The sequence below is a fragment of the Bos javanicus genome, chromosome 11, assembly GCF_032452875.1.
Source record: "Bos javanicus breed banteng chromosome 11, ARS-OSU_banteng_1.0, whole genome shotgun sequence".
NCBI classification, from domain to species: Eukaryota; Metazoa; Chordata; class Mammalia; order Artiodactyla; family Bovidae; genus Bos; species Bos javanicus.
The window spans coordinates 68,780,105-68,800,494 of NC_083878.1; the positions used below are offsets into that span (position 1 = coordinate 68,780,105).

At 49.1% G+C, this 20,390-nt stretch overlaps 1 protein-coding gene across 1 annotated transcript in view; it reads left to right on the top strand.

Moving 5' to 3' along the window:
• Nucleotides 1-20,390, top strand: part of GALNT14 (polypeptide N-acetylgalactosaminyltransferase 14) — a 215,545-nt gene that overhangs the window by 122,392 nt on the left and 72,763 nt on the right. Inside the window, exon 2 of the mRNA XM_061432922.1 lies at nt 16,083-16,252. Coding sequence (XP_061288906.1) covers nt 16,083-16,252 — 170 coding nt within the window. The remainder of the gene's footprint in view (nt 1-16,082; nt 16,253-20,390) is intronic.

Sequence of the window (20,390 nt, forward strand, 5' to 3'; positions counted from 1 at the left end):
ATGGTGAGGGGAAGGGTGGAGAAGGTAGGATCCATAGGATGTGGTGAAGCGTTAGCTCTGTGTTGGGGAGGGGGAACAAGCAATCAGAGTAAAGATGATGTTGAGAGAGGAGTGTGAAGGGTGACTCAGATTCCTGGCTGAGCAGCTTTACAGATGGTGGTGCTGTTTCCTCAGTGGGGACAGGCTGGAGGAGGAGCTGGTTGTGATGGGAAGAGCAGGAGTTCCATATGGGACCTACTCAGGGTGAGACACTTGTGAGACATCAAGTGGGCATGGCAAGTAGGCATCTGTTTAATCTAGATGTGAGCTCAGAAGAGATCTGGGCTGGAAAGATGTAGTGAGAATTATCCACCTGTAGAAGGCTTGGAAGGAGAAGGCAATGGCACCCCACTCCAGTACTCTTGCCTGGAAAATCCCATGGACAGGGGAGCCTGGTGCGCTGCAGTCCATGGGGTCGCTGGGAGTCGGACACGACTGAGTGACTTCACTTTCACTTTTCACTTTGATGCATTGGAGAGGGAAATGGCAACTCACTCCAGTGTTCTTGCCCGGAGAATCCCAGGGACGGGGGAGCCTGGTGGGCTGCCGTCTATGGGGTCACGCAGAGCTGGACACGACTGAAGTGACTTAGCAGCAGTAGCAGTAGCAGAAGGCTTGGAAGACATAGGAATGGAAGAAGTCACCTGTGAGGAGCATATAATGAAGGTGGGAGGGGGGAGCAGGATTAAATCCACAGGCAGTTCCAATGTTTAGAAACCAGGGAGAAGGAGAAGCCAACAAAGAAGATGGGGAAGAGGGCAGAGGATGAGGAAAAGCCCAAGAGAAAGGGCTCCTGGGAGCCAAGAGGTAATAGCACCAGAAGGGGATGACTTTGGTTGGGGCAGATGCAGCTGAGGATTCAAGGAAGAGGAAGGAGCCAAATCCTGGCTCCGTGGTGGGCACCCTGTGGGTACCCGATTGACATGGAGTTCTTTTCCTTATCCCTCTCTCTATCTTGATTGGTTTTTATATGTCTGAATATCTATCGCCTTTTCCTTCAGTGGACAGTAAGAGCCCAAGAAATAATGACTGAATGAAGAAGTGAATGACAAGGGCAGTGAGATGGGTGGTCCCCAGGGTGAGGCACAACTCCCCTCGTCTCCTCTCCTGCATCCCTGGGCATCAGTTTTGTCCAAGGGTGAGGCTGGGTGCAAGTCTCCTAGATACCGATGGCTCCTGTCCAGCAGAGGACCCTCCAGGGAGCCACTTGCCATGCTCATCAGGCATCCTGGCCTGAGCAGGACCGAGACAGTCCCCCTGGCTGCGGGCACAGGGAGCCGCCTCCCCCAGCAGGTCACTGGAGTCCCGGTTGCCTTTCCTCCCTGAGCGGTGTCGACTGCACTGTAATCACACAATTATGATGCCATTAAAATGTCACAATTGGAGAAATCCATATAAACAAAGCATTAACAACCGCTTGAAAATTGTAGTCTTTACCACTAATGACCTACTTTCTCTACATACCCCGCTCTCCCGCCACCCCGACTCAGCTGCCGCTTTCCCCAGCCTCACTTTCAGAGGCAGACCAGAAGGTACAGTCGTGTCTGCTGCCTGGTAAGCCTTAATGTTTAATGTGCTTGGAGAGGCTCTTTGATGAGTCCAAAGATGGCAGGCCAGGGGGAACCTGGCGCTGAGCTGCTTAGCAAATGAGATAAGAGGATCCCAACACCCAACCCCACCCTCTCACCTTCCCCACCCCCGCTCCCCACCATGAAAGATCCTGATGGAAGAGCCTCCTGAGAGGATCTGTGTGCTGTGCTAAGTCGCTTCAGTCATGTTGGACTCTTTGTGACCCAGTGGTCTGTAGCCCACCAGGCTGCTTTGTCCATGGGAGTTTCCAGGCAAGAATACTTGGAGTGGGTTGCCATGCCCTCCTCCAGGGGATCTTCCTGACCCAGGGATTGAACTCGTGTCTCCTGTGGCTCCTGCACTGCAGGCGGATTCTTTACGGCTGAGCCACTGCGGAGAGAATCTGGTCCCTGGAAAACTGAGGATGGTGTTGAAAGACATGAGAGTCAGATTTGTGCCATTGGCTTTGACTCCTTCCTTTTGGGAAGAGATTGAATGAGACTTAGCGAAAGGCATGTAGGAGGAAAGCATCCTGCCCAGGGCCTTGGGCCAGAGTGAGTCCAAGCTGAGAATGCAAGGGAGTGGAGAGGCACAGGGCAATAGGGCTTTAATGGTTTTTACCTCATTCCCAGAATAGTGCTCTGGAGAAGTTGAGATACTGACTTTTGTCACTGAAGTCTAATTTTCATGCACCAAGGAAATGGATTACTTAAAGGAATCTTGCAGTGAGCGCTCTTATGCAGTAAAACATAAACCAAAGCAGCTCTGGCCAAGTGATTAATCTCTTCCTGATGTATCTGAATTGCAAATCTGGATTCCCAGAGAGTCCCATTTGTAGTTAAAGTCAGAGTAAGCTTTATTCTGAAGAAGCAAAAGAGAAGACCACTCTGGGTTTAAAAATTTGAATTAGAGGATAGGAGGTGTTTTATTTTTATTGAAGTATAGTTGATTTATAATGTTGTGTTAATTACTGCTGTGCAGCAAAGTGATTCACTTATGCATAGGTCTATCCTTTTAATATATATATTCTTTTCCTTTATAGTTTATCATGTGAAATTGAATATAGTTCTCTGTGCTATACAGGAGGACCTTGTTTATCCATTCTATATATAAAAGCTTATATATGCTAACCCTACCCTCCCACTCCATCCCTCCCCCAACCCCATCCCCCTTGGCAACCACCAGTCTGCTTTCTGTGTGTGTTAGTCTGTTTATGTTTCCTTGATAAGGTTCATTTGTATCACAACTATAATCCAAAAAAAGATACGAGCACCCCAGTGTTCATGGCAGCACTGTTTACAATAGCCAACACCTGGAAGCAACCTAAATGTCCACTGGTAGAGGAACTGATAAAGAAGATGTGGCACGTATATACAATGGAACACTGCTCAGCCATGAAAAAAGAACGCAGTCATGCCACTTGCAGCAACACGGCTGCAACTAGAGATTATCCTACTGAGTGAAGTAAATCAGAAAGAGAAAGACATAACATATGACATCACTTATACATGGAATCTAAAATATGACACGTGAGGATAGAAGATGTTTTAAATATCACTCTGGCACTTGACATCCCTCTCAGCTCAGGATTAACCTGCAGAAAGGATTGTGCCACAGGCGCTTTAATGAATAGACAAGAATGGTCAGTGACAAGCATGTCGTTGAGGGAGTGATAATTTGTGCTTCCTGGTGTGGGAGAAATGCCCCCGTGGGTCTTATTTACATAAGCAAGTGCGTTATAAACCCCTTCTTTATAGTTCATGTAAGACATCATAGATGAGATTCCTGCCAGGCCGTAAAGATGGTCAGTATTTAGGTCAGGCTTGTAAGGATTTCTCCCAGTTTTTCAACCCACAGCCATCATCACTCCCTGTGTCGCCTGCAGCACTAAATATGCCCTTGGCGGAGGCGGGCATCCTGCCCCCACCTAGTTCAGTGGCCATGACGTCGGGTAATCTGGGTCTGCTTTTGACATAAAAGAGCCTCTTTCATTGAAAGTCAGCCAGCAGCCCCCATGGAGTCCTGGGAGATAAAAGTCCTTTAAAGTTATTTACTCCAACCCTATACCTACATATTCAGCAGCTGACCTAGTTTTGAGAGAGCTGGAGGGTATCTGGGTGTCACCTTATTTACAGAGCGGATAGAAAATGCGCTAAGCTCTGGGCCCTGCCTGCACATGGTATCTGGGGAGATCTAGCCGGCACCTCGGAGGCAAAGAGAGAGGAACAAATTCTTCTCAGTCAAGCGCTAGAGGCTTCTTGCTAATGTCACCTTTGGGGAATGAATGACAGGGCTTAAGGGGCGCAACTCTGAAACTATTTCTAGCCAGAAAATCCAGTTTAGCACCTTTTGACCTGTTCATTAGGGGAGGTGTTTGTAGGATAGCCTTGGTGGAGAGTGTATGACAGGCTTCTGGCGGGCGCCTCCTCCCCTCTCCTTCCTTCATCCTTCTCTAGGCAGAGCTGGGTTTCGAAGCCTCCTTCCACGAATGACCCTCTGCCCTTGTAGGTCCTAGTAAAGGACATGACAGAGCTTACCCGCCTTGGTTTCAGTCACCTTGACTGAGTCCCCTTAGTTCCTCGAACCTCAGTTTCACTTTCAGTTAAAATAGGTTGGTAGTATCACCTGCTTCAAGTTTGTCCTGAGTACTCAGTGAGTGACATTTTTAGGACAGAGCCTGACACAGTAAATGCTACACAACTGTTAGCTGTGGCTGCTGTTCTGAGCGGCTCTGTCTGGTGTGCGAACTGTTCACCTCTTCAAGTCGGTCCCTTTCCCTGGCTTCCCACAGCCATTTCCATCTTGGCTCCCCCAAGGTCACCTTGGCCTGAGAAGAACCCAGAGGGAGATTTGGGGAAGCTGCAAAGCCTGGTGAACACATTCCTTGCGAGGGCGACTGTAGGGCTGGCCATCCCAGCTCTTGGAAGCCAAGTCCCAGGAGGTACCCAGGAGACCCTCCGGGGCTACTGCGTTGGAGAGGGAGAGGGGCCAGCCCTCGAGCAGGGAGCCCTGACGCCCAGGCTCCTCGGCCTGATGGGAGCCTCGGCGTCTCAAGCAGGTTCTGGTTTCTGACCTCACCTCTGAGATCCCGGGATCTCTACCCAGAATCGCCCAGCGTGGCTTCCGTGCCTGACCCAGGTCCCACCTCCAGCCACGTAATAAAGGAAGTTTGCACAGAGGCCTCGCAAAGCTAGATTTCTAGCCTTCCAAGCTGGTGATGAAGTGATTAAAAGTAGTTTCCTGGCTGTGTTTGCATGGCTCTGTGTTCAGACCCGTATCTGAGATAGGGCTTTTGGGTGGATGAGCCCTCCCAAGCCCCAGGCAACGTCAGCAACCTGTCCCTTTCATCACAGGCAGACAGGAAGGAGATGCAGTCAGAGACCCCATTTCTGCCACAGGGAAGGAAGAAGCTGAACGTAAATTAGCTGAGTGTAAATTGTAAAATAGTAAATTTTCTCCTCATTAGCATTCTGTCCCCAAAAGGAATAATAGTAACCACAGCAATGCTGACAATAATAATGGGTTACTTTCGCCTTATGTTTTGCCCAGCAATTTTTCCTGTATTATTTCTGAGACTTAATTCAGATCTGTAAAATCGTGTGGGGTAAAGGTTCATCTTGCCCCTGGGGTGGAGGGAGAAACCTACCATAAGAGGTTGAAGGGACGTGGTAGCAGAGCCAGGCTCGGGGCCGGCTCGCCTGACTCCTGTTCTCTTATGGCATCTTCGGGACCATTGAGGGGAATTACAGGATCTTCTCTGGTGCTGTGCATCCCTTTCTTTGCCCACCTTCACCTTTCCACACCTCAGAACTCTCTGCTGCATTTCTGTCTGGATGAAATTGGGTTGAAATGTACAGGGGGCCCCTTGAAGGAGAGAGATGTCACAAAAGCCTAATATGTAGAGTGAGCACCTTTCCTTTTATTTCATTCTTCCCTCCTTTATCTTTCTTTACCCGCTTCCTTTTATTCCATGATTGTCCCTGGGTCACAATTTGGTAGATTGCAAACTCAGCCCACGGGCATATATTGTCACCAACAATGGAGGATGGCTCCTCCATTCATGGGATTTTCCAGGCAAGAATACTGGAGTGAGTTGCCATTTCCTTCTCCAGGGATCTTCCTGACTCAGATCGAACCTGGGTCTCCCTCATTGCAGATAGACTCTTTACCATCTGAGCCACCAGGGAAGCCCTGTTTCACCCAAAGGGGAGATTTAAGGCAGCGTCACTAGGCGGGTGTTGTGTGGCTCCTGGAAAGTCTTTGCTCACATTTCTGTTTCTCGTGTCCCTGGAGGCATGTTCACACGTGGCCCCTGCCAAACACTGTGGTTCAGTCCAGCCCCTTGAAAACTGCTTGCTTCCAAAGCTACTCCTTGAGGCTAATGATACTTCTGATGATGCCTCAAGATATTTCCTGGCCCTGTATATGTGAAGAGGGAGACCTCCTCTGTCACTGGGGAAATCCAAATCTTGTTTTTAACATTTTGGTTTTTTTCCTGCTTCTAGTGACCATGAGGCTCTATTTCTGTCCTGCTATGGCCATGCTTTGGGCTACCCCAGGAGAAGTGGCCTCCTCTTCCCTCACACCCCTGCCCTGGGACATGGCTGCAGTGTCAGTCACCTGTCAGACCTCAGTCTTTTGAGATCACAGTGACTCAGCTGTCCACTCCAGAGACAGTGAGTTTCAGTGTCTGGTTCTGTTCCACTGGGGGCCTCCCTTCCTGAGCCTACTTCTGGGCCTCTCTCCCAGGTGTAGGCCCTCTCCTTGGTCCCTCCTGAACACTGGTTCCATCTCTTCACGCCTGCTGTCCTCCAGTGCCAGCTTCCTGGTGATGGGGCACAGCCACCCACTTTGCACCACCATACAGTCCACCAAATCTTCTTCCTCTCGAGTTGTGGGTGGTTACTTGGCTCCCTCTGCACTTGATCTCTTGCTCCCTAGGTTCCAGAGCTGGAAGGGACCGAGGCTTCTTGTGTTCCCATGTCTGTTTACTGTTCCACCTTAGAACTCAAAGAAGATGCAGGAATCAATGCTGCGGCGAAGACCGGCTCTCTCTCTCTGTCTTCCTGCTGACCAGCAACTGGGAGGTGTTCTTCAAGCAAACAACAAGTGACCTGAGATGCTGATATCCATAAAGGAGCTCTGGGTTTGGTCTTTGGCGGTAGATGTATAAGGTGTGGGGTAGGAAGCAGACACATAGCATTAGAGCTCACCCATCCTGGCACGTGCAGGGGGACCAGACCTTCTTGCCCAGTCACGCTGATTTATATTTCCCTGGCATCTCCCTCTCACGCTAATTAGCAAGCAAGTTAATCTCCATATAAGGCTCAAATTGCAAGAGATTTTTTTTTTCCTATTACAGAAACAAAAGTTGGGCTTCTGTCCATTCTGTTAATCACATTATATTTCACAGTTGGAGTTTTCAGGCAATTATAATAATTATCAGAACTTGTCTTCTACCAGAAGGCTCATAGCACCTCCCAAAGCTGTGATGTGGTGAGTGTGTATTTGGGGGCAGTGGTGGGGAGGAGAGATCTAGGCGATGGTGGCTCTGGTCAGAGACCAGATGAGACTGAATCCAGCAATAGAGGGGCTCTTGATGTGGGGCTAGGCCATCAGACCTCCCAGTAGCTCAGAGAAGCCACAGCAGACCCCATTCCTCGGCACCTGGCTCTTGATGGAGTGGGGGTAAGAAAGAAAGTGGGGAGAAGAGACAGAAGGAGGTAGAATAGAAAAGTAAACTCATCCTACTGAATGATCTGCTACCTCATTTGGTCTGAGAAATTGCCCTTTCCTCCTCTATTATATGTCCATTCCATCTACCAAATTCTCTAAGAGTGACTTTCATATAATTAATACTAACCATTAAACTACAACATTGAAGGAGCAATTGCCTAATTCTGAGGAAAATTTAAATTTATTACCAGCACCCGAGATAAAATGAATTCTAAAGAGAAGAGAAAACCGTGCAGAAGATAAATAGAAAGCCAAGTGGGATATTGACTTGATCCTTCTCCAGTGCAGGGTAATTTGGCTTCTAAAGTGAGTTAGATCATAATAAATTAAATTTAGATTTCTGCACATCAGTTAAATAACTCCCCAGACAGAATTCCAGTGAGAGGGAGAGGTGATAATACATGGTGGAAATATTAAAATGGAGATCTTATCTAATAATCCATAATTGATGTGCTGTCCCCAGATGAGGGGGAAGGATTTTGCAGCTCTTCCCTGTGTCGTGAACCCAGGTGGGGTGAACGAGGACTGGCTTGTCCCTCCCTCTTTGTTTGAGCTGATCCTGCACACTGTGGGGAGTCTGTTACTGGCAGTCACTCCTCTCACAGACCCAGTCTGGCTAAGTAGCACTTACCTAGCAGTGTTGGTCTGATGTGGGATCATGCTATCCTCTCTTGACTGGCCCCCTGGAAAAGCAGGGCCATTCCCTGGATGGGTTGACAGCAGAATAGTACAGAGGTGGGCAGATTCTCTGTATTCTTGTGACTGCTTAGCAGGGGGAGCAAAGTGGCCCCGTGAATGAGTGACACATCTGGTGATGGGGCAGGAACACCAGTTTTGAGGTCAGAAGTCTTGGGTTAGAGTCTCAGTTATAAGCTCCTATCTATGTGGTCTCAAGAAAGTTCTTTTGCTATCGTGAGCCTCAGTTTTCCAATCTGCAAAATGGGAACAACCTAACTGGCCTGCTGACCAAGTAGGGATAATATAAATAAGACGTTCTTGTGAAAATGCCATGAAGATTGTAAGCATTTGTTTGACTTTCAATCATTAATATATATATTTTTTTGTTTCTAGAAAGTCTGTTTGATTCTTTTTCCAAGAACTTTTGTTCTTTGCTAGTTTTTCATTCCACATTTCAAGCTGCATATGCTTTATTCTGTTACTGTAATTTCTGTGTCTGAATTTCTTGGTGGATCAGAATATGTTCTTTATAGTTTCCACTGACTTTCCCTTATAGTGACTTGTTTCCTTGTGTGTATGATCATTTTTCACTGTGAATTCATCTTTTGGTGAGCTGCGTGGGAATCCTGGGAGCTGCCTTGGGACTGCTTTCCTCCAGATAGGGTTTGTGTTTGCCTTTGCCGTGAGCCAGCTCACAGCTAACCTGGGACCATGTAGTCCCTGTTCTTGTCCTTAACTGGGCTTCCCTGATGGCTCATCAGGTAGAGAATCTGCCCGCGGTGCAGGAGACACAGGAGATGCGGATTTGATCCCTGGGTCAGGAAAATCCCCTGGAAGAGGAAATGGCAACCCACCCAGTATTCTTGCCTAAAATTCCACAGACAGAGTAGCCTGGTGGGCTACCAGTCCATGGGATCACAGAGTCAGACATGACTGAACGACTAAGCCTTAATTATGGAAGACTCAGGTTCAGTGTCTCCATCTTTTAGGAGGTGGGCTTTACTTTCTCAATGACCATTACCCCTGGGGCAGCCTCATATGTTATCTTAACTTACTATCATCTATCCCACCTCTGGGGTTAGAGTGGGATATATTATCCCACCCTATATTATCCCTGGCCTCATCCCTCATCTCATGGTGAAGATTTTCCTTCTAGAAGGTCCAGCAATGCATTAAAAACCACATTTGTTTTTAATTGTGCAAGATGTGGCTGTAGTTTAGCATGGAAGTCCTGGCATCCGGTCTGCCATGGTGCTGGAAGCAGACAGCTGCAGTGGGTGAAAGGCAGGGGCAGTGCCCGGGGTGGTGCTAGGAAGCAGAGGCTGCAGTTCTGGAAGTAGCCTGGGTACAGGGAGGTACGGCTGTAAGACTGCATGGCTGGCCGAGAAGCTGGGTCTGTAGGCTTTGAGACACACTTCTCAGTTGTGTGAACTTGGGCAACTTATTCATCCTCCCTGTGCCTGTGTCCTCACAGGGAGACTGGGGATGCAATTTTCTGTGGAATATTGGGCTTGTAAGGATTAGACATCATTTGGGGGACTCCTCCCTCTAGGGTTCTGACAGGGGAGCTGGGATGAGTAGTTTTATGTGTTCAGAAAGTAGTGGGCATTATCAGAGGAACAGCACTTTAACAGAGCAGCTTCCATCTGCATATGAAAGCTAGACTCTGTCGTGAGCAATGCCTCTCTCCTTGTTCTACACGTATGGAAGGCTTTCCAGGGTATTTGAATTCCTTGATGAATCCCACCCGACTTCACTTAGTCATGTTCTCTTGATCCTTTGGTAGATCTTTGCACTCCTCTGGGTCATTTTTTCTGAGATACAAGTCACGTAATGGGGGGCTGGAAGACCTGGAGGACACAATAGTTGTCATTCAATATCTCAAGGACATGAGAAAGGAAGGTCAGATTTGCATCAAATATCCCTGGGGATAAAAACCAGCTCCCAAAGGGAGATATTACAAGGAGACAAATTCTGGTTCAAAATTAGAAGAAAACTTCTAGAAGTTATATATAGTCCTTTGAAGCTTGGAGTGGGCATCTTGGGGCCTCTGTGTTCCTAACTGGATGAATGTGCATTGGATCCAGCGGAATGTTACACTGGAGTTTCACACATTGTTTGGATAGATGAATTATATCGTCTTTATTATTATTTTTTTTTTTTGATGTAGACCATTTTAAAAGCCTTTATTGAGTTTGTTACACTATTGCTTCTGTTTTATGCTTTGGATTTTTGGCCATGAGGCATATGGGATCTTAGCTTCTGGACCAGGGATCAACCCACACCCCTTGACTGGAACATGAACCCTTAACCACTGAACCACCAGGGAAGTCCCTGTACTGTCTTTAAATGATCAGTTCTATCATTTTTTTCAATGATGACCTTCTCTGTGCTGCTCTATCACATTCCCATCATCCTGCAGGAGTCTGCCTGCAGCCCTCCCCCTTTTCTTGGCCTGGGCTGTCAGGACCAAGACCACTGTTGGGAGGAGTACAGCTGCCCAGATAGGGGAGCGAAGAGCAGGCAGGGGGAGGTTAAGAGGGGTGTACAGATGTCTTTGCTTGGAGGAAGATCTCTAAGAAAATAAAGAACTGGACCTAGAAAAATGGTGGGAAACACATAGACAGTCTTTGAAGACCCAAGAAAATGGCAGTGAAGATGAAGCCAGGCAGAGTCCCCTAATGGCTGAACACATGGAACTGAAGCCAGGCTACTCTGGGGTTCAAATCTTGGCTCTAACACCTCCTATCTGTGTGACACTGGGTAAGTTACTCAATCTCTCTGTGCCTGTTTTCCCAGTTACAAGACAGGGACAGTCCTATTGATATCCATTACAGTAAGTATTGTGGATTTCCTGGGTGGCGTAGTGGTAAAGAACCTGCCTGCCAGTGCAGGAGACTTAAGAGACATGGATTCAATCCCTGGGTCAGGAATATCCCTGGAGGAGGGCACGGCAACCCAATCCAGTATTCTTACCTGGAGAATCCCATGGACAGAGGAACCTGGTGGCTACAGTCCTTAGGGTCACAGAGTCGGACAGGACTAAAGCAATGCACACATCACAGTGAGGGTTAAATGTAAATGTTTAGGACACGTGGTGGATGCCCCTCAAGGCGTTAGCTGTTACAGGGTGACTCTGAGATGTTCCTTGAGGATCAGGTGCAGTTCAGAGTAGGATGGAAGCCTTAGCAAGGGCTAGAGATTTTCCCATTTGAAGAAGAAGAGAATTAGAGCAATAAGAGAAAACTAAAAGTGCCAAGCTGCAGGAACAAGGGGAAGGAGACAAAACCATTAGTGGAACAGAGAGGCAGCCTCAGAACCTAACAGAAGGGAAGGCTACCCCCGTGATTCCTGAGCCAGATAATCAGCTGGAAAACAGAGCGAGAGAAAATAGGCCAGGGAAGGATGGAGGGAAGGGGTTCCAGATTTCTCACAGAAGCCTGGTGGGAGGAAAGACATGAAGCAGCTTAACAGATGTGCTTTTGAGCTTTTGATTTTGGTGCCAAGTTATTTAAGCACTGGTCTTGGCCAGGGGGTTGGCTGGCTTAGTCAGAAATTTTCTGTTTAAAAGATGATCTTTGTTTCTGTTTGTGGCTTTATACCCCTCTTTGGAAACACGCCCACTCTGGACTGAATAAATTTTGGTCAGAAAGTCGAGTGAGGGCAGCCTGGGGGGAGCCGCGTGGGAGTGGGTGCAGTTCTGGGGTGGGCCCTCTGGGGGCTCCTGTGTCCTTGTTTGGAGCAGCAGCATTCTACTTCCTGGGCTGGGAAGACTTGTTAAGGTGAAAATGCGTGTTCAGAAGCTTTCTGGGCATTCACATGAGCCCAGGAACCAAGGAGCCCAATGCATGGGTACAATGTACATGCTCTGGGCCCTTAGACACCAGACATGGGACTTATGGATTGAAGAGCTTGGAAATCAGCCCCAAAACAGGCCTATGACGTCACTGCCCCTTCAGAAGTCCTTGGAGGACTGTGGTCACTCTATTCCGAGGACAAGTAGGGCAAGAGGGGCTGGGGTCCTTCCCCTGGGCATGTCTTCCACCCTACTCCTCAGAGGGGGTCTTTCTCTGCTCACTCACCCTCAGTAGAGAGGACAACCTTTGTTCTGTCCATGATGCTGGGACGCTCTGAGGAGACTCTGTCGGGGGTCCCTTCACTTACCAGCTGTCAAGAATGGATGAGCCATCTTACCTCTCTAAGCCGACCCCACCTCATCCAAATGGGGGATTCTGCCATGCACCTGCAAGGTATTTTGTAAAACAGAAATTGCTACTCAACTGGTAGCATTGTCTTAAACACAGCTTCACCATTACTTAATGCATCCAGGCTTCACTATAGGAATACCAAGCTCCCAGGACAGGGAGATCCCCACAGTGGATCCAGTGCAGGGAAGTGTGAACCCGCTCCATGCCCGTGACTATCTGAGGGAGTGGTCCCCTGCAAGGCCACCTTGACTGACTGTTCAGACAGTTTCTCTTGCCAGCCTGGCTGCTGCTCTGGTTCTAGGATTTCTGGAAGCCAGCTCAGTTCTCATGGCGCCATCTCCAAGGATTCCAAGGGTGCTTAGCTGCCCTAGGGTGGCAGTTGCTGAGCAACACCCCCGGCCTTGTGCCCTCTTGGCCTTGAGCCTGGTCTGGTGTGAGTAGAGAGTGGGTGTGGGGATGAAGCCAAGGTTGGTTGAGTGCTGTTTCTGCAGGTCAAGTGTCATTTCTCCAGCCCCCGTGCCTCCCCAAAGAGCCTGCCTCACCACCAGCTTCTCCAGCCAATGGGTAGAACCATCCACCTGGACCCCAGCAGGCTTCCCTTCTCACCAGGCTCAAGGGCTAAGGTCACCTCTCAGCTGGTCTCCTTGCAGAGCTCTCTTCCCTCCCCTCCCTCCTAAACATGTAGCCAGACACTTTCCCCTGACCTGCTTCATACAGGACCATCTGTGTTCCAGAATGTTCTTTCACTCATGCTCTCTTTGCATTCTCAGCTCTGACTTCCCCAATCCTGAGCTAGCCATTCCCCGTTGGCTCTAAGCTGTCGTGTCTCTTATCTGGATTTTCACTGCACACACTTCCCTTCCCATCTCCCCTTCAGTAAAGCAAAATCCAAGCTCATCCTTCAAGCCCTAACTCATTTGATGTTTCTTCTGGGAGGCTGTTCCTATTCCTATCCCTCCTCTGTTATAGACATCTTCATGCAACGTTGCAACCCGCTGGAGGGCAGGGGCCTGTTGTCTCTGCATTTCCTCCTCCCTGGCACACTGCATTGTCAGTTCAGTTCAGTCGCTCAGTCGCGTCCGACTCTTTGCAACCCCATGAATCGCAGCACACCAGGCCTCCTTGACCATCACCAACTCCCGGAGTTCACTCAAACTCACGTCCATCGAGTCGGTGATGCCATCCAGCCATCTCATCCTCTGTTGTCGCCTTCTCCTCCTGCCCCTAATCCCTCCCAGCATCAGAGTCTTTTCCAATGAGTCAACTCTTCGCATGAGGTGGCCAAAGTACTGGAGTTTAAGCTTCAGCATCATTCCTTCCAAAGAACAGCCAGGGTTGATCTCCTCTAGAATGGACTGGTTGGATCTCCTTGCAGTCCAAGGGACTCTCAAGAGTCTTCTCCAATACCACAGTTCAAAAGCATCAAATCTTCGGTGCTCAGCCTTCTTCAAAGTCCAATGCTCGCATCCATACATGACTACTGGAAAATCCATAGCCTTGACTAGGCAGACCTTTGTTGGCAAAGTAATGTCTCTGCTTTTGAATATGCTCTCTAGGTTGGTCATAACTTTTCTTCCAAGGAGTAAGCGTCTTTTAATTTCATGGCTGCAATCACCATCTGCAGTGATTTTGGAGCCCCAAAAATAAAGTCTGACACTGTTTCCACTGTTCCCCCATCTATTTCCCATGAAGTGATGGGACCGGATGCCATGATCTTAGTTTTCTGAATGTTGAGCTTTAAGCCAACTTTTTCACTCTCCTCTTTCACTTTCATCAAGAGGCTTTTTAGCCTCTTCACTTTCTGCACTGTAGGAGCCCACAAATTATTTTTTGAGATTTGCAGTAAATTCAGTTGGGCATGAGCCAGCTGCATGGCCCTTCCTGCAAGAGTGGGATGTCAGGGTAGCCCTGAGGTCATGTTCCAAGCACAGATGACAGCTGTCAGGCTATGGCCTGGCACAGCCCAGGCTGGGGTTTCAACTCCCCCGCTCAGTGTCCCCATGTAGCAGCAATATCACAGGACATTAATAAAATCAATTATTGGATAAAAATCACTGGTTTCCAATGCTTCATTTTGTGCTATTAGCAGGAGAATGCTGTTTCAAAAGAAGATAACAGAGAGAGTGTGAAAGGGAGAGATCAATTACCTGATAAGCTGGAGGGGTGCCTGAGATGAATGTGCATGTGGGCACGAGTGGCCCCCCCCTTACCTGCCAAGTGTGGGCTGAGTGCCTGCACTGATGTCTGCGGTGCCTGCCCTGGGCTCTCCTGTTAGGTGCCTGGAGGACAGAAGGGCATCCTGGTAGTGATGGGATGGGTGGTACCCAGGCAGCTTCAGATACTTGCACAGGGCCAAGGGTCAGTAACACATGAATGAACATCTCATCCTTGGTGACTATGCCAGCCCCGGGGCTCCAGCCCTCATGGTCCAGGTCAGGGCCTGGTCAATAGTTTTTTCCAGATGCAGTGTTCTTTTGGCTTTCTTGAACCTAAAAGGTCTGAGCTTTGCTGATACAGACTGCCTCTCCCCTAGTGGGGGCAGTACTAGCATCCACTGGGCAGTGACTATCAAGGGAAGCACCCAGCTTGCAGAGGCCCTGAAGCCCAGACCCCCTACTGGCTGTGAGGAATCTCTGGTGGCTGCAGAGCTGGGTGGGCAGGACAGAGGCGGCAGCCCGGGGTCTGGGCAGGAACCGGCCTCCCCCTGTGTGAATCTCCTTGCCTCCTCTGCGCTGGAGGGTCCAAGAGTCAGAGCTCTGCTTGGGCTTGCTCTGCCACCATCCACCGGGGGACCTCAGACAAGCCAGTAACCTTTCTGAAACTTTGTCTTCCCTACCCTGCAGAGGGTCTTGGTGAGAATGAATCAAGATGATGAATGCAGAAATCGCTTTACACATTCTAAAGTGCTGTCTCCTCATATGATGAGGGTTGTTACTTGCTCCCCCTTGGAGGCTTCTTAAAAATAGCTATAGATTCCTGGGTTGCAGAAGGAAATGGCAACCCACTCCAGTATTCTTGCCTAGAGAATCATGGACAGAGGAGCCTGGTTAGCTGCTGTCCATAGGGTCACCTAGAATCAGACAAGACTAAAGCGACTTAGCATGCCTGCATGCGTTGGAGAAGGAAATGGCAACCCACTTCAGTATTCTTGCCTGGAGAATCCCAGGGACGGAAGAGCCTGGTGGGCTGCTGTCTGTGGGGTTGCACAGAGTCGGACACGACTGAAGCGACTTAGCAGCAGCAGCAGCAGCAGCAGCCTGGGTTGGAGGAAGGAAGGAACACACAAGGTGTCTGTCCAGCAGGTATCACCCCCCCCCGCCGTTATAGATGGATCACTTGCTTTCCATTGCTGCCCCCCTTTGGCAGAGCAGGGAATGGCAGTCATTGTGTACCTACTATGTGTCAGCCATTGTGCCGGCACTTTCCATCACGTGTCTAAAATTACCCCAGAGAGGTGGCCTCTGGGGTTAGTATTCTAGAATCCAAGTCCCAGCCCTGTTGCTTCCAAATTGCGGTATCTTGAGCAAGGTGCTTGGGCTGTTGAGACGGCTTCCTTGTCTGCGTATTGGGAATATGAGCAACATCCATTTCCTAAAATTATGAGAATTACGTGATATAAGTGTGTATAGGTCCTAACCCAGCGCCTGGTATATGAGTACAGCACTCATTAAATGGTAGCTGCCATTGTCGTCATCATCATTTATTATTACTGCTGATGGTTTTATTAAAGTCCTACATCTGCCCCATCTTTGCATTGAACCTTGCTGGCACATGCTTGGTCTCTGGGCACTGACAGAGGGAGCTGAGAGGGCCCGGAGCCGTCCTCACCGACTTCCCCTTCATGTCCCATAGATTTCGGATGGTGATTGGGATGACCTATGGGACCAGTTTGATGAGCGGCGGTATCTGAATGCCAAGAAGTGGCGTGTTGGCGACGATCCCTATAAGCTGTATGCTTTCAACCAGCGGGAGAGTGAGCGGATCGCCAGCAACCGGGTGGTCCCAGATACTCGTCTTTTCAGGTACTTCCTCCCGACCCCTCCCCACAGTCATGAGGGGTAAGTTCAGTGCTGGAAAAATGGGTGTGGAGTGTTAGTCATGAGTGGGAGTCCCAGCGGTTCTCAATCCAGGCATCTCCTAATAATTACTTGGGGAACTTTTAAAAAATGCTGATGCCAGCCTCCAACCGGCTGAAGCATCTCTTTTCTAAGCTCCCCAAGTGATGCCAGTGAGCAGCCAGGATTGAGAATCGCCACCGCAGGTAAGTGTTTCTTGAACTTAAATAATCTGACGTTCTTGTCACACCGATTCAGCAGGTCTGCGGTGGGGCCTGAGAGTCTGCATTCCTGTCAGACTCCCAGGTTCTGCTGACGGATGGTCCAGGGCTCACATTGAATAGCAAAGGCTTAGAACGATAGTTCTCAAAGTGTGGTTTCCCAGACCAGGAGACCAGCATCAGCATCACCAGTTAGAACTGTAGGTTCTAAGCTTCCCCCCATAACTACTGATTGAGGTGCTCCAGGAGACCAGGATCAACATCGCCAGTTAGAACTGCAGATTCTAAGCTTCCCCCAAAACTACTGAGTGAGGTGCTCTGGGGTGGGGCCTGGTGACCTGTGTCTCAGCATGCACCGCCAGTGATTCTGATGCCTGCTTAAATTTGTAAACCACAGAGCATCAGCTGGCGCTGCGGCTTCCTTTTGTGGATCAGATGAAGTCCATGGTTGGTGGGTGGGTCCAGCTTAGAGGCCCTGGGTTTGAGTAGACAGTAGGCCCTGGAATAAAGATGCTTATTTGCCTACACTCTGCACCCCTCTGCCTCTGTCCAGGAGACAGGCTTTGTCTCAGTTTGTTTGGAGACCTCTGGCTTCTCTGGTTCCTTCCTGCCCCCTCCTCTCAGTTTCTTTAACCACAAGGGTCAATATGCTGCCATCCTGTTGGCAACTGGCATCACCTTTACCAAGAAGCTCCTACTATAGCTCTTGGCCCACCCTGGGGACCCGACTCCATAGACACAGTTTAACCTCTCCCTTTTCCCATCATGCCTTGCAACTAAGGTTCAACTAGTTATGACACCAGTTGCCCTCTAGGGGGAGAAATCTGTGATGTGTGATAGGAATTCAATAAATGTTAGCTGAGCAGATGAAAGGGAGAGTAAGCCTGGAAAGACAACTGACTGCTCTCTTCCCATCTGCCTTACGAGTAAACAGGACAAAAGGAGCTAGAGGAAGTCCCCTTCTCCATATCCTCCCATCCTCATGGGCTTCAGATAAGGAATCAGGAGAATAGCCTCCGTTAAAGGGAAAAAGGCCTTTTCCCTTAAAGAATTCTCATTACTGAAAAGAGAAGAGTGAAGAAACAGCATGGGGGAGGGGGCTGAGCTTATTAAATTTGCTTCCAATTTCACTACCACAGTAATTGCATTGTGAGTTATAGGATGCCTTAGGACAGTGCCTGAGACCCAGAACTATTAGCTGAGCATTAGAGCAGGTGCTGCTGAGAGGGCGGGCACTGGGGGGCATGGCCTAGGAATCCACAGTTGCACAGGTGGAGTGAGGAGGGGAGAAAGGAGGAAGGCTGTGAGGGTTTCACCAACAGCCCGCTGTGCTGGCTGAAAAGCCAATGCACTGGGGGATGGAACCCCTGAGAAACTAGTCATATTGGGGCATCATGTGATAGAAGCCTCGGAGGGGCAGGGGGCTTGATCCTCTGTGTGAAATTGATCAGACTCACCATCTTTCTCTTGGTTCTTTTTCCCATGGAGTCCATGGTATTTTATGGGAGGCAGTGGGGTTTCCTGTAGCCTGGAATGACTGAGTTGAAGAGTAAGAAATAAGACTAGGGAAGGTTTTGAACTCCCCATTCCAGGGTTTATGGGAGTCTTAGGGTCCATGGGGTAGGTGGTGAGGATAGTTTAGAAATGAGTGACTACAGTTTCCAGTGAATCTATTCATTCACCCTATGAGGTTATCAACCTCTCCCTGCCCACCCCACTCCTTATGTAACACTTGACATTTTCACAATCTTGAGACAGAAAGCTGCTGTCTTGGGTCTTCAGTCATGTCTTTGCTGCCGCTCCATCTCCTCATCCCCGATTCAAGCCCAGTGAGAGGAGCTGAGCAAGGTGACCAGCAATGGCCTTCCACCCATCCCTGCCCCGTCTTAGGTTTGTCTTCTCATCTGTGCTTGAACCAGGTAACCTTGAAGCTTTCTCACTCCCCGAGTGCCGCACAGTTGTGATGCGCTCGTTCTTCCATGGTTGACCTTCTCTTTTTCATATATAAATACATACATACACTCTGCTCTCCCACCCGCCTTGGTCTCATGTGAAGACTACACGGGTGCTTCATCAGAGCATCCAAATTTTCCCCTAAGGCCCATAGTTCTGTTAATGTGGATGAGAGCCTTAATTTCTAGTGGTCACAAGGGTGAATAGATGTGGCTGCCTGTGTTGGGGATGGGGTGGGGGTGGAGTGCCATAAATAACTATTTCAACGTGAGGAAGAGACAGTGTCTAGCTGGGGTGAGTCTGAGAAGATTTCCCGGGGGAGTTCCGCTATTTATAAGGCATTGACTGGTCCAGCAAATAGTCCCTGTTTCCCAGGCCTGGCGCTCCCACCCATCACCACATTCTGGTGACAACAGCTGGATTTGCCATCATCCAAGTAGCACATAAAACGTCTGGCAGACAGGAAGCCATTAAGTGAGGCATACCCCTTGAGAAGGGGGAAAATATTTTGATAAAGCACATGTATATTTTTGCTGTTGCCTGGCAATGATTATTATGGGGTTGCTTTGATTGCAGGGGAGCAGGTGGCAGGGTGGATGCACCCAGAAGCTATGGGCTGGTGGGGGGTGGTGTTGGTGAGAGATGGGAAGCCTCGTTAGTTCACCTCCCCCTGGCCAGGCTGTGTCTGAGTGTTCCCCTCGGCATATCCTCCTGGGCTCTGTCCAGTGCGGTGCTAAATGGTTCGAACAGTGGGATGCCCATTGCTTGCCTGGAGGGAAAATTCCACACTTCGATACATCTCACCGGGAAGACACTTTTCCTTTGCTCTTTTCCATCCTGGGAAATGAAGGGGCTGTGGCCCTGTCTAGGATTGCATTTCTCCTTCCTTGTATTTACTCAGTTGGAATGGCTGTCGAAGATGATCATAATTTCTCTCCTTGTACTCGTCACTTAGTGGTAATAGGATAAAAATCTTTGTGGTTGAAATGGCTAAGCATAAAAAATGTTCATATTCCCTCAGAGTCAAGGCGATTCCACTAGCTCAGCACAGAGTTGGTGAGTCCACATCAAGGTGGAGGGAGGCGAGGGGAAACCCATCACAGACACTTAGCTTTGCAAACAGGCTCGCCCATCCACTGCATTCTGGCCACTCCTGTGCACCATTTTTCAGCACAGGAGTTTGTGAGCCTGGTGACAGTAGTTCTGAGAGCGCTTCATTCCAGAGCACTTCAGAGTTTCAAAGAGCTTTGAGGGGAATAGTGGGAGGAGTTTCCCAACAGCCTGGAATCTCAGCAGGAGAATTATGTCTGCTGCCCTGAGGACCACCTGCAGGGCCGGGAAGGGGTTCTCACCAGGGTCCGGGGGAAGAAACACCACAGAGGCTGAGACAGCAGGTGTCTCTGTGCCAGGATTCCTTCCACTCTGGTTCTATGTCTCTTGCCTGCTGACCCTGTAGGCTCTTCCCTCACCCCCTCCCCGCAATCCTGGTCTGCTCTGTGAGTTTCAGACAGATTTCCCTTATAGTTAATTCAGTAAACATTGGACCACTTTCACTTTCACACTGGCCCTATCTTATCATTGTAGCAACCCTGAGAGATGCCCTAGGCAACACATCCTTGGGTAGCACAATATTCTGAGAGCCCCTGCTGGTGGAGAGACCAAGCTCAGTTTGAATTGGGAGCCTGCCCAAGGAGGTGGAGTGCAGTGTGGGATCTTGGCTCTGAGGCTCTGACATCTTCAGGGTAGGGTGTTGGGTCTTAGACCTCGGAGTTTACTCGGAGGTGAAGTGGGAGAGATGTGTGAATTCCAGTCACATTTTGTGAGACAGTTTGTTCATTCTCGTGCTGTATAGTATTCCTTTGGAGGAAAGTGTTACAATTTGTATATCTAGTCTACTGTTAATGCTTATTTAGGGTTTTTCCAGTGTGAGA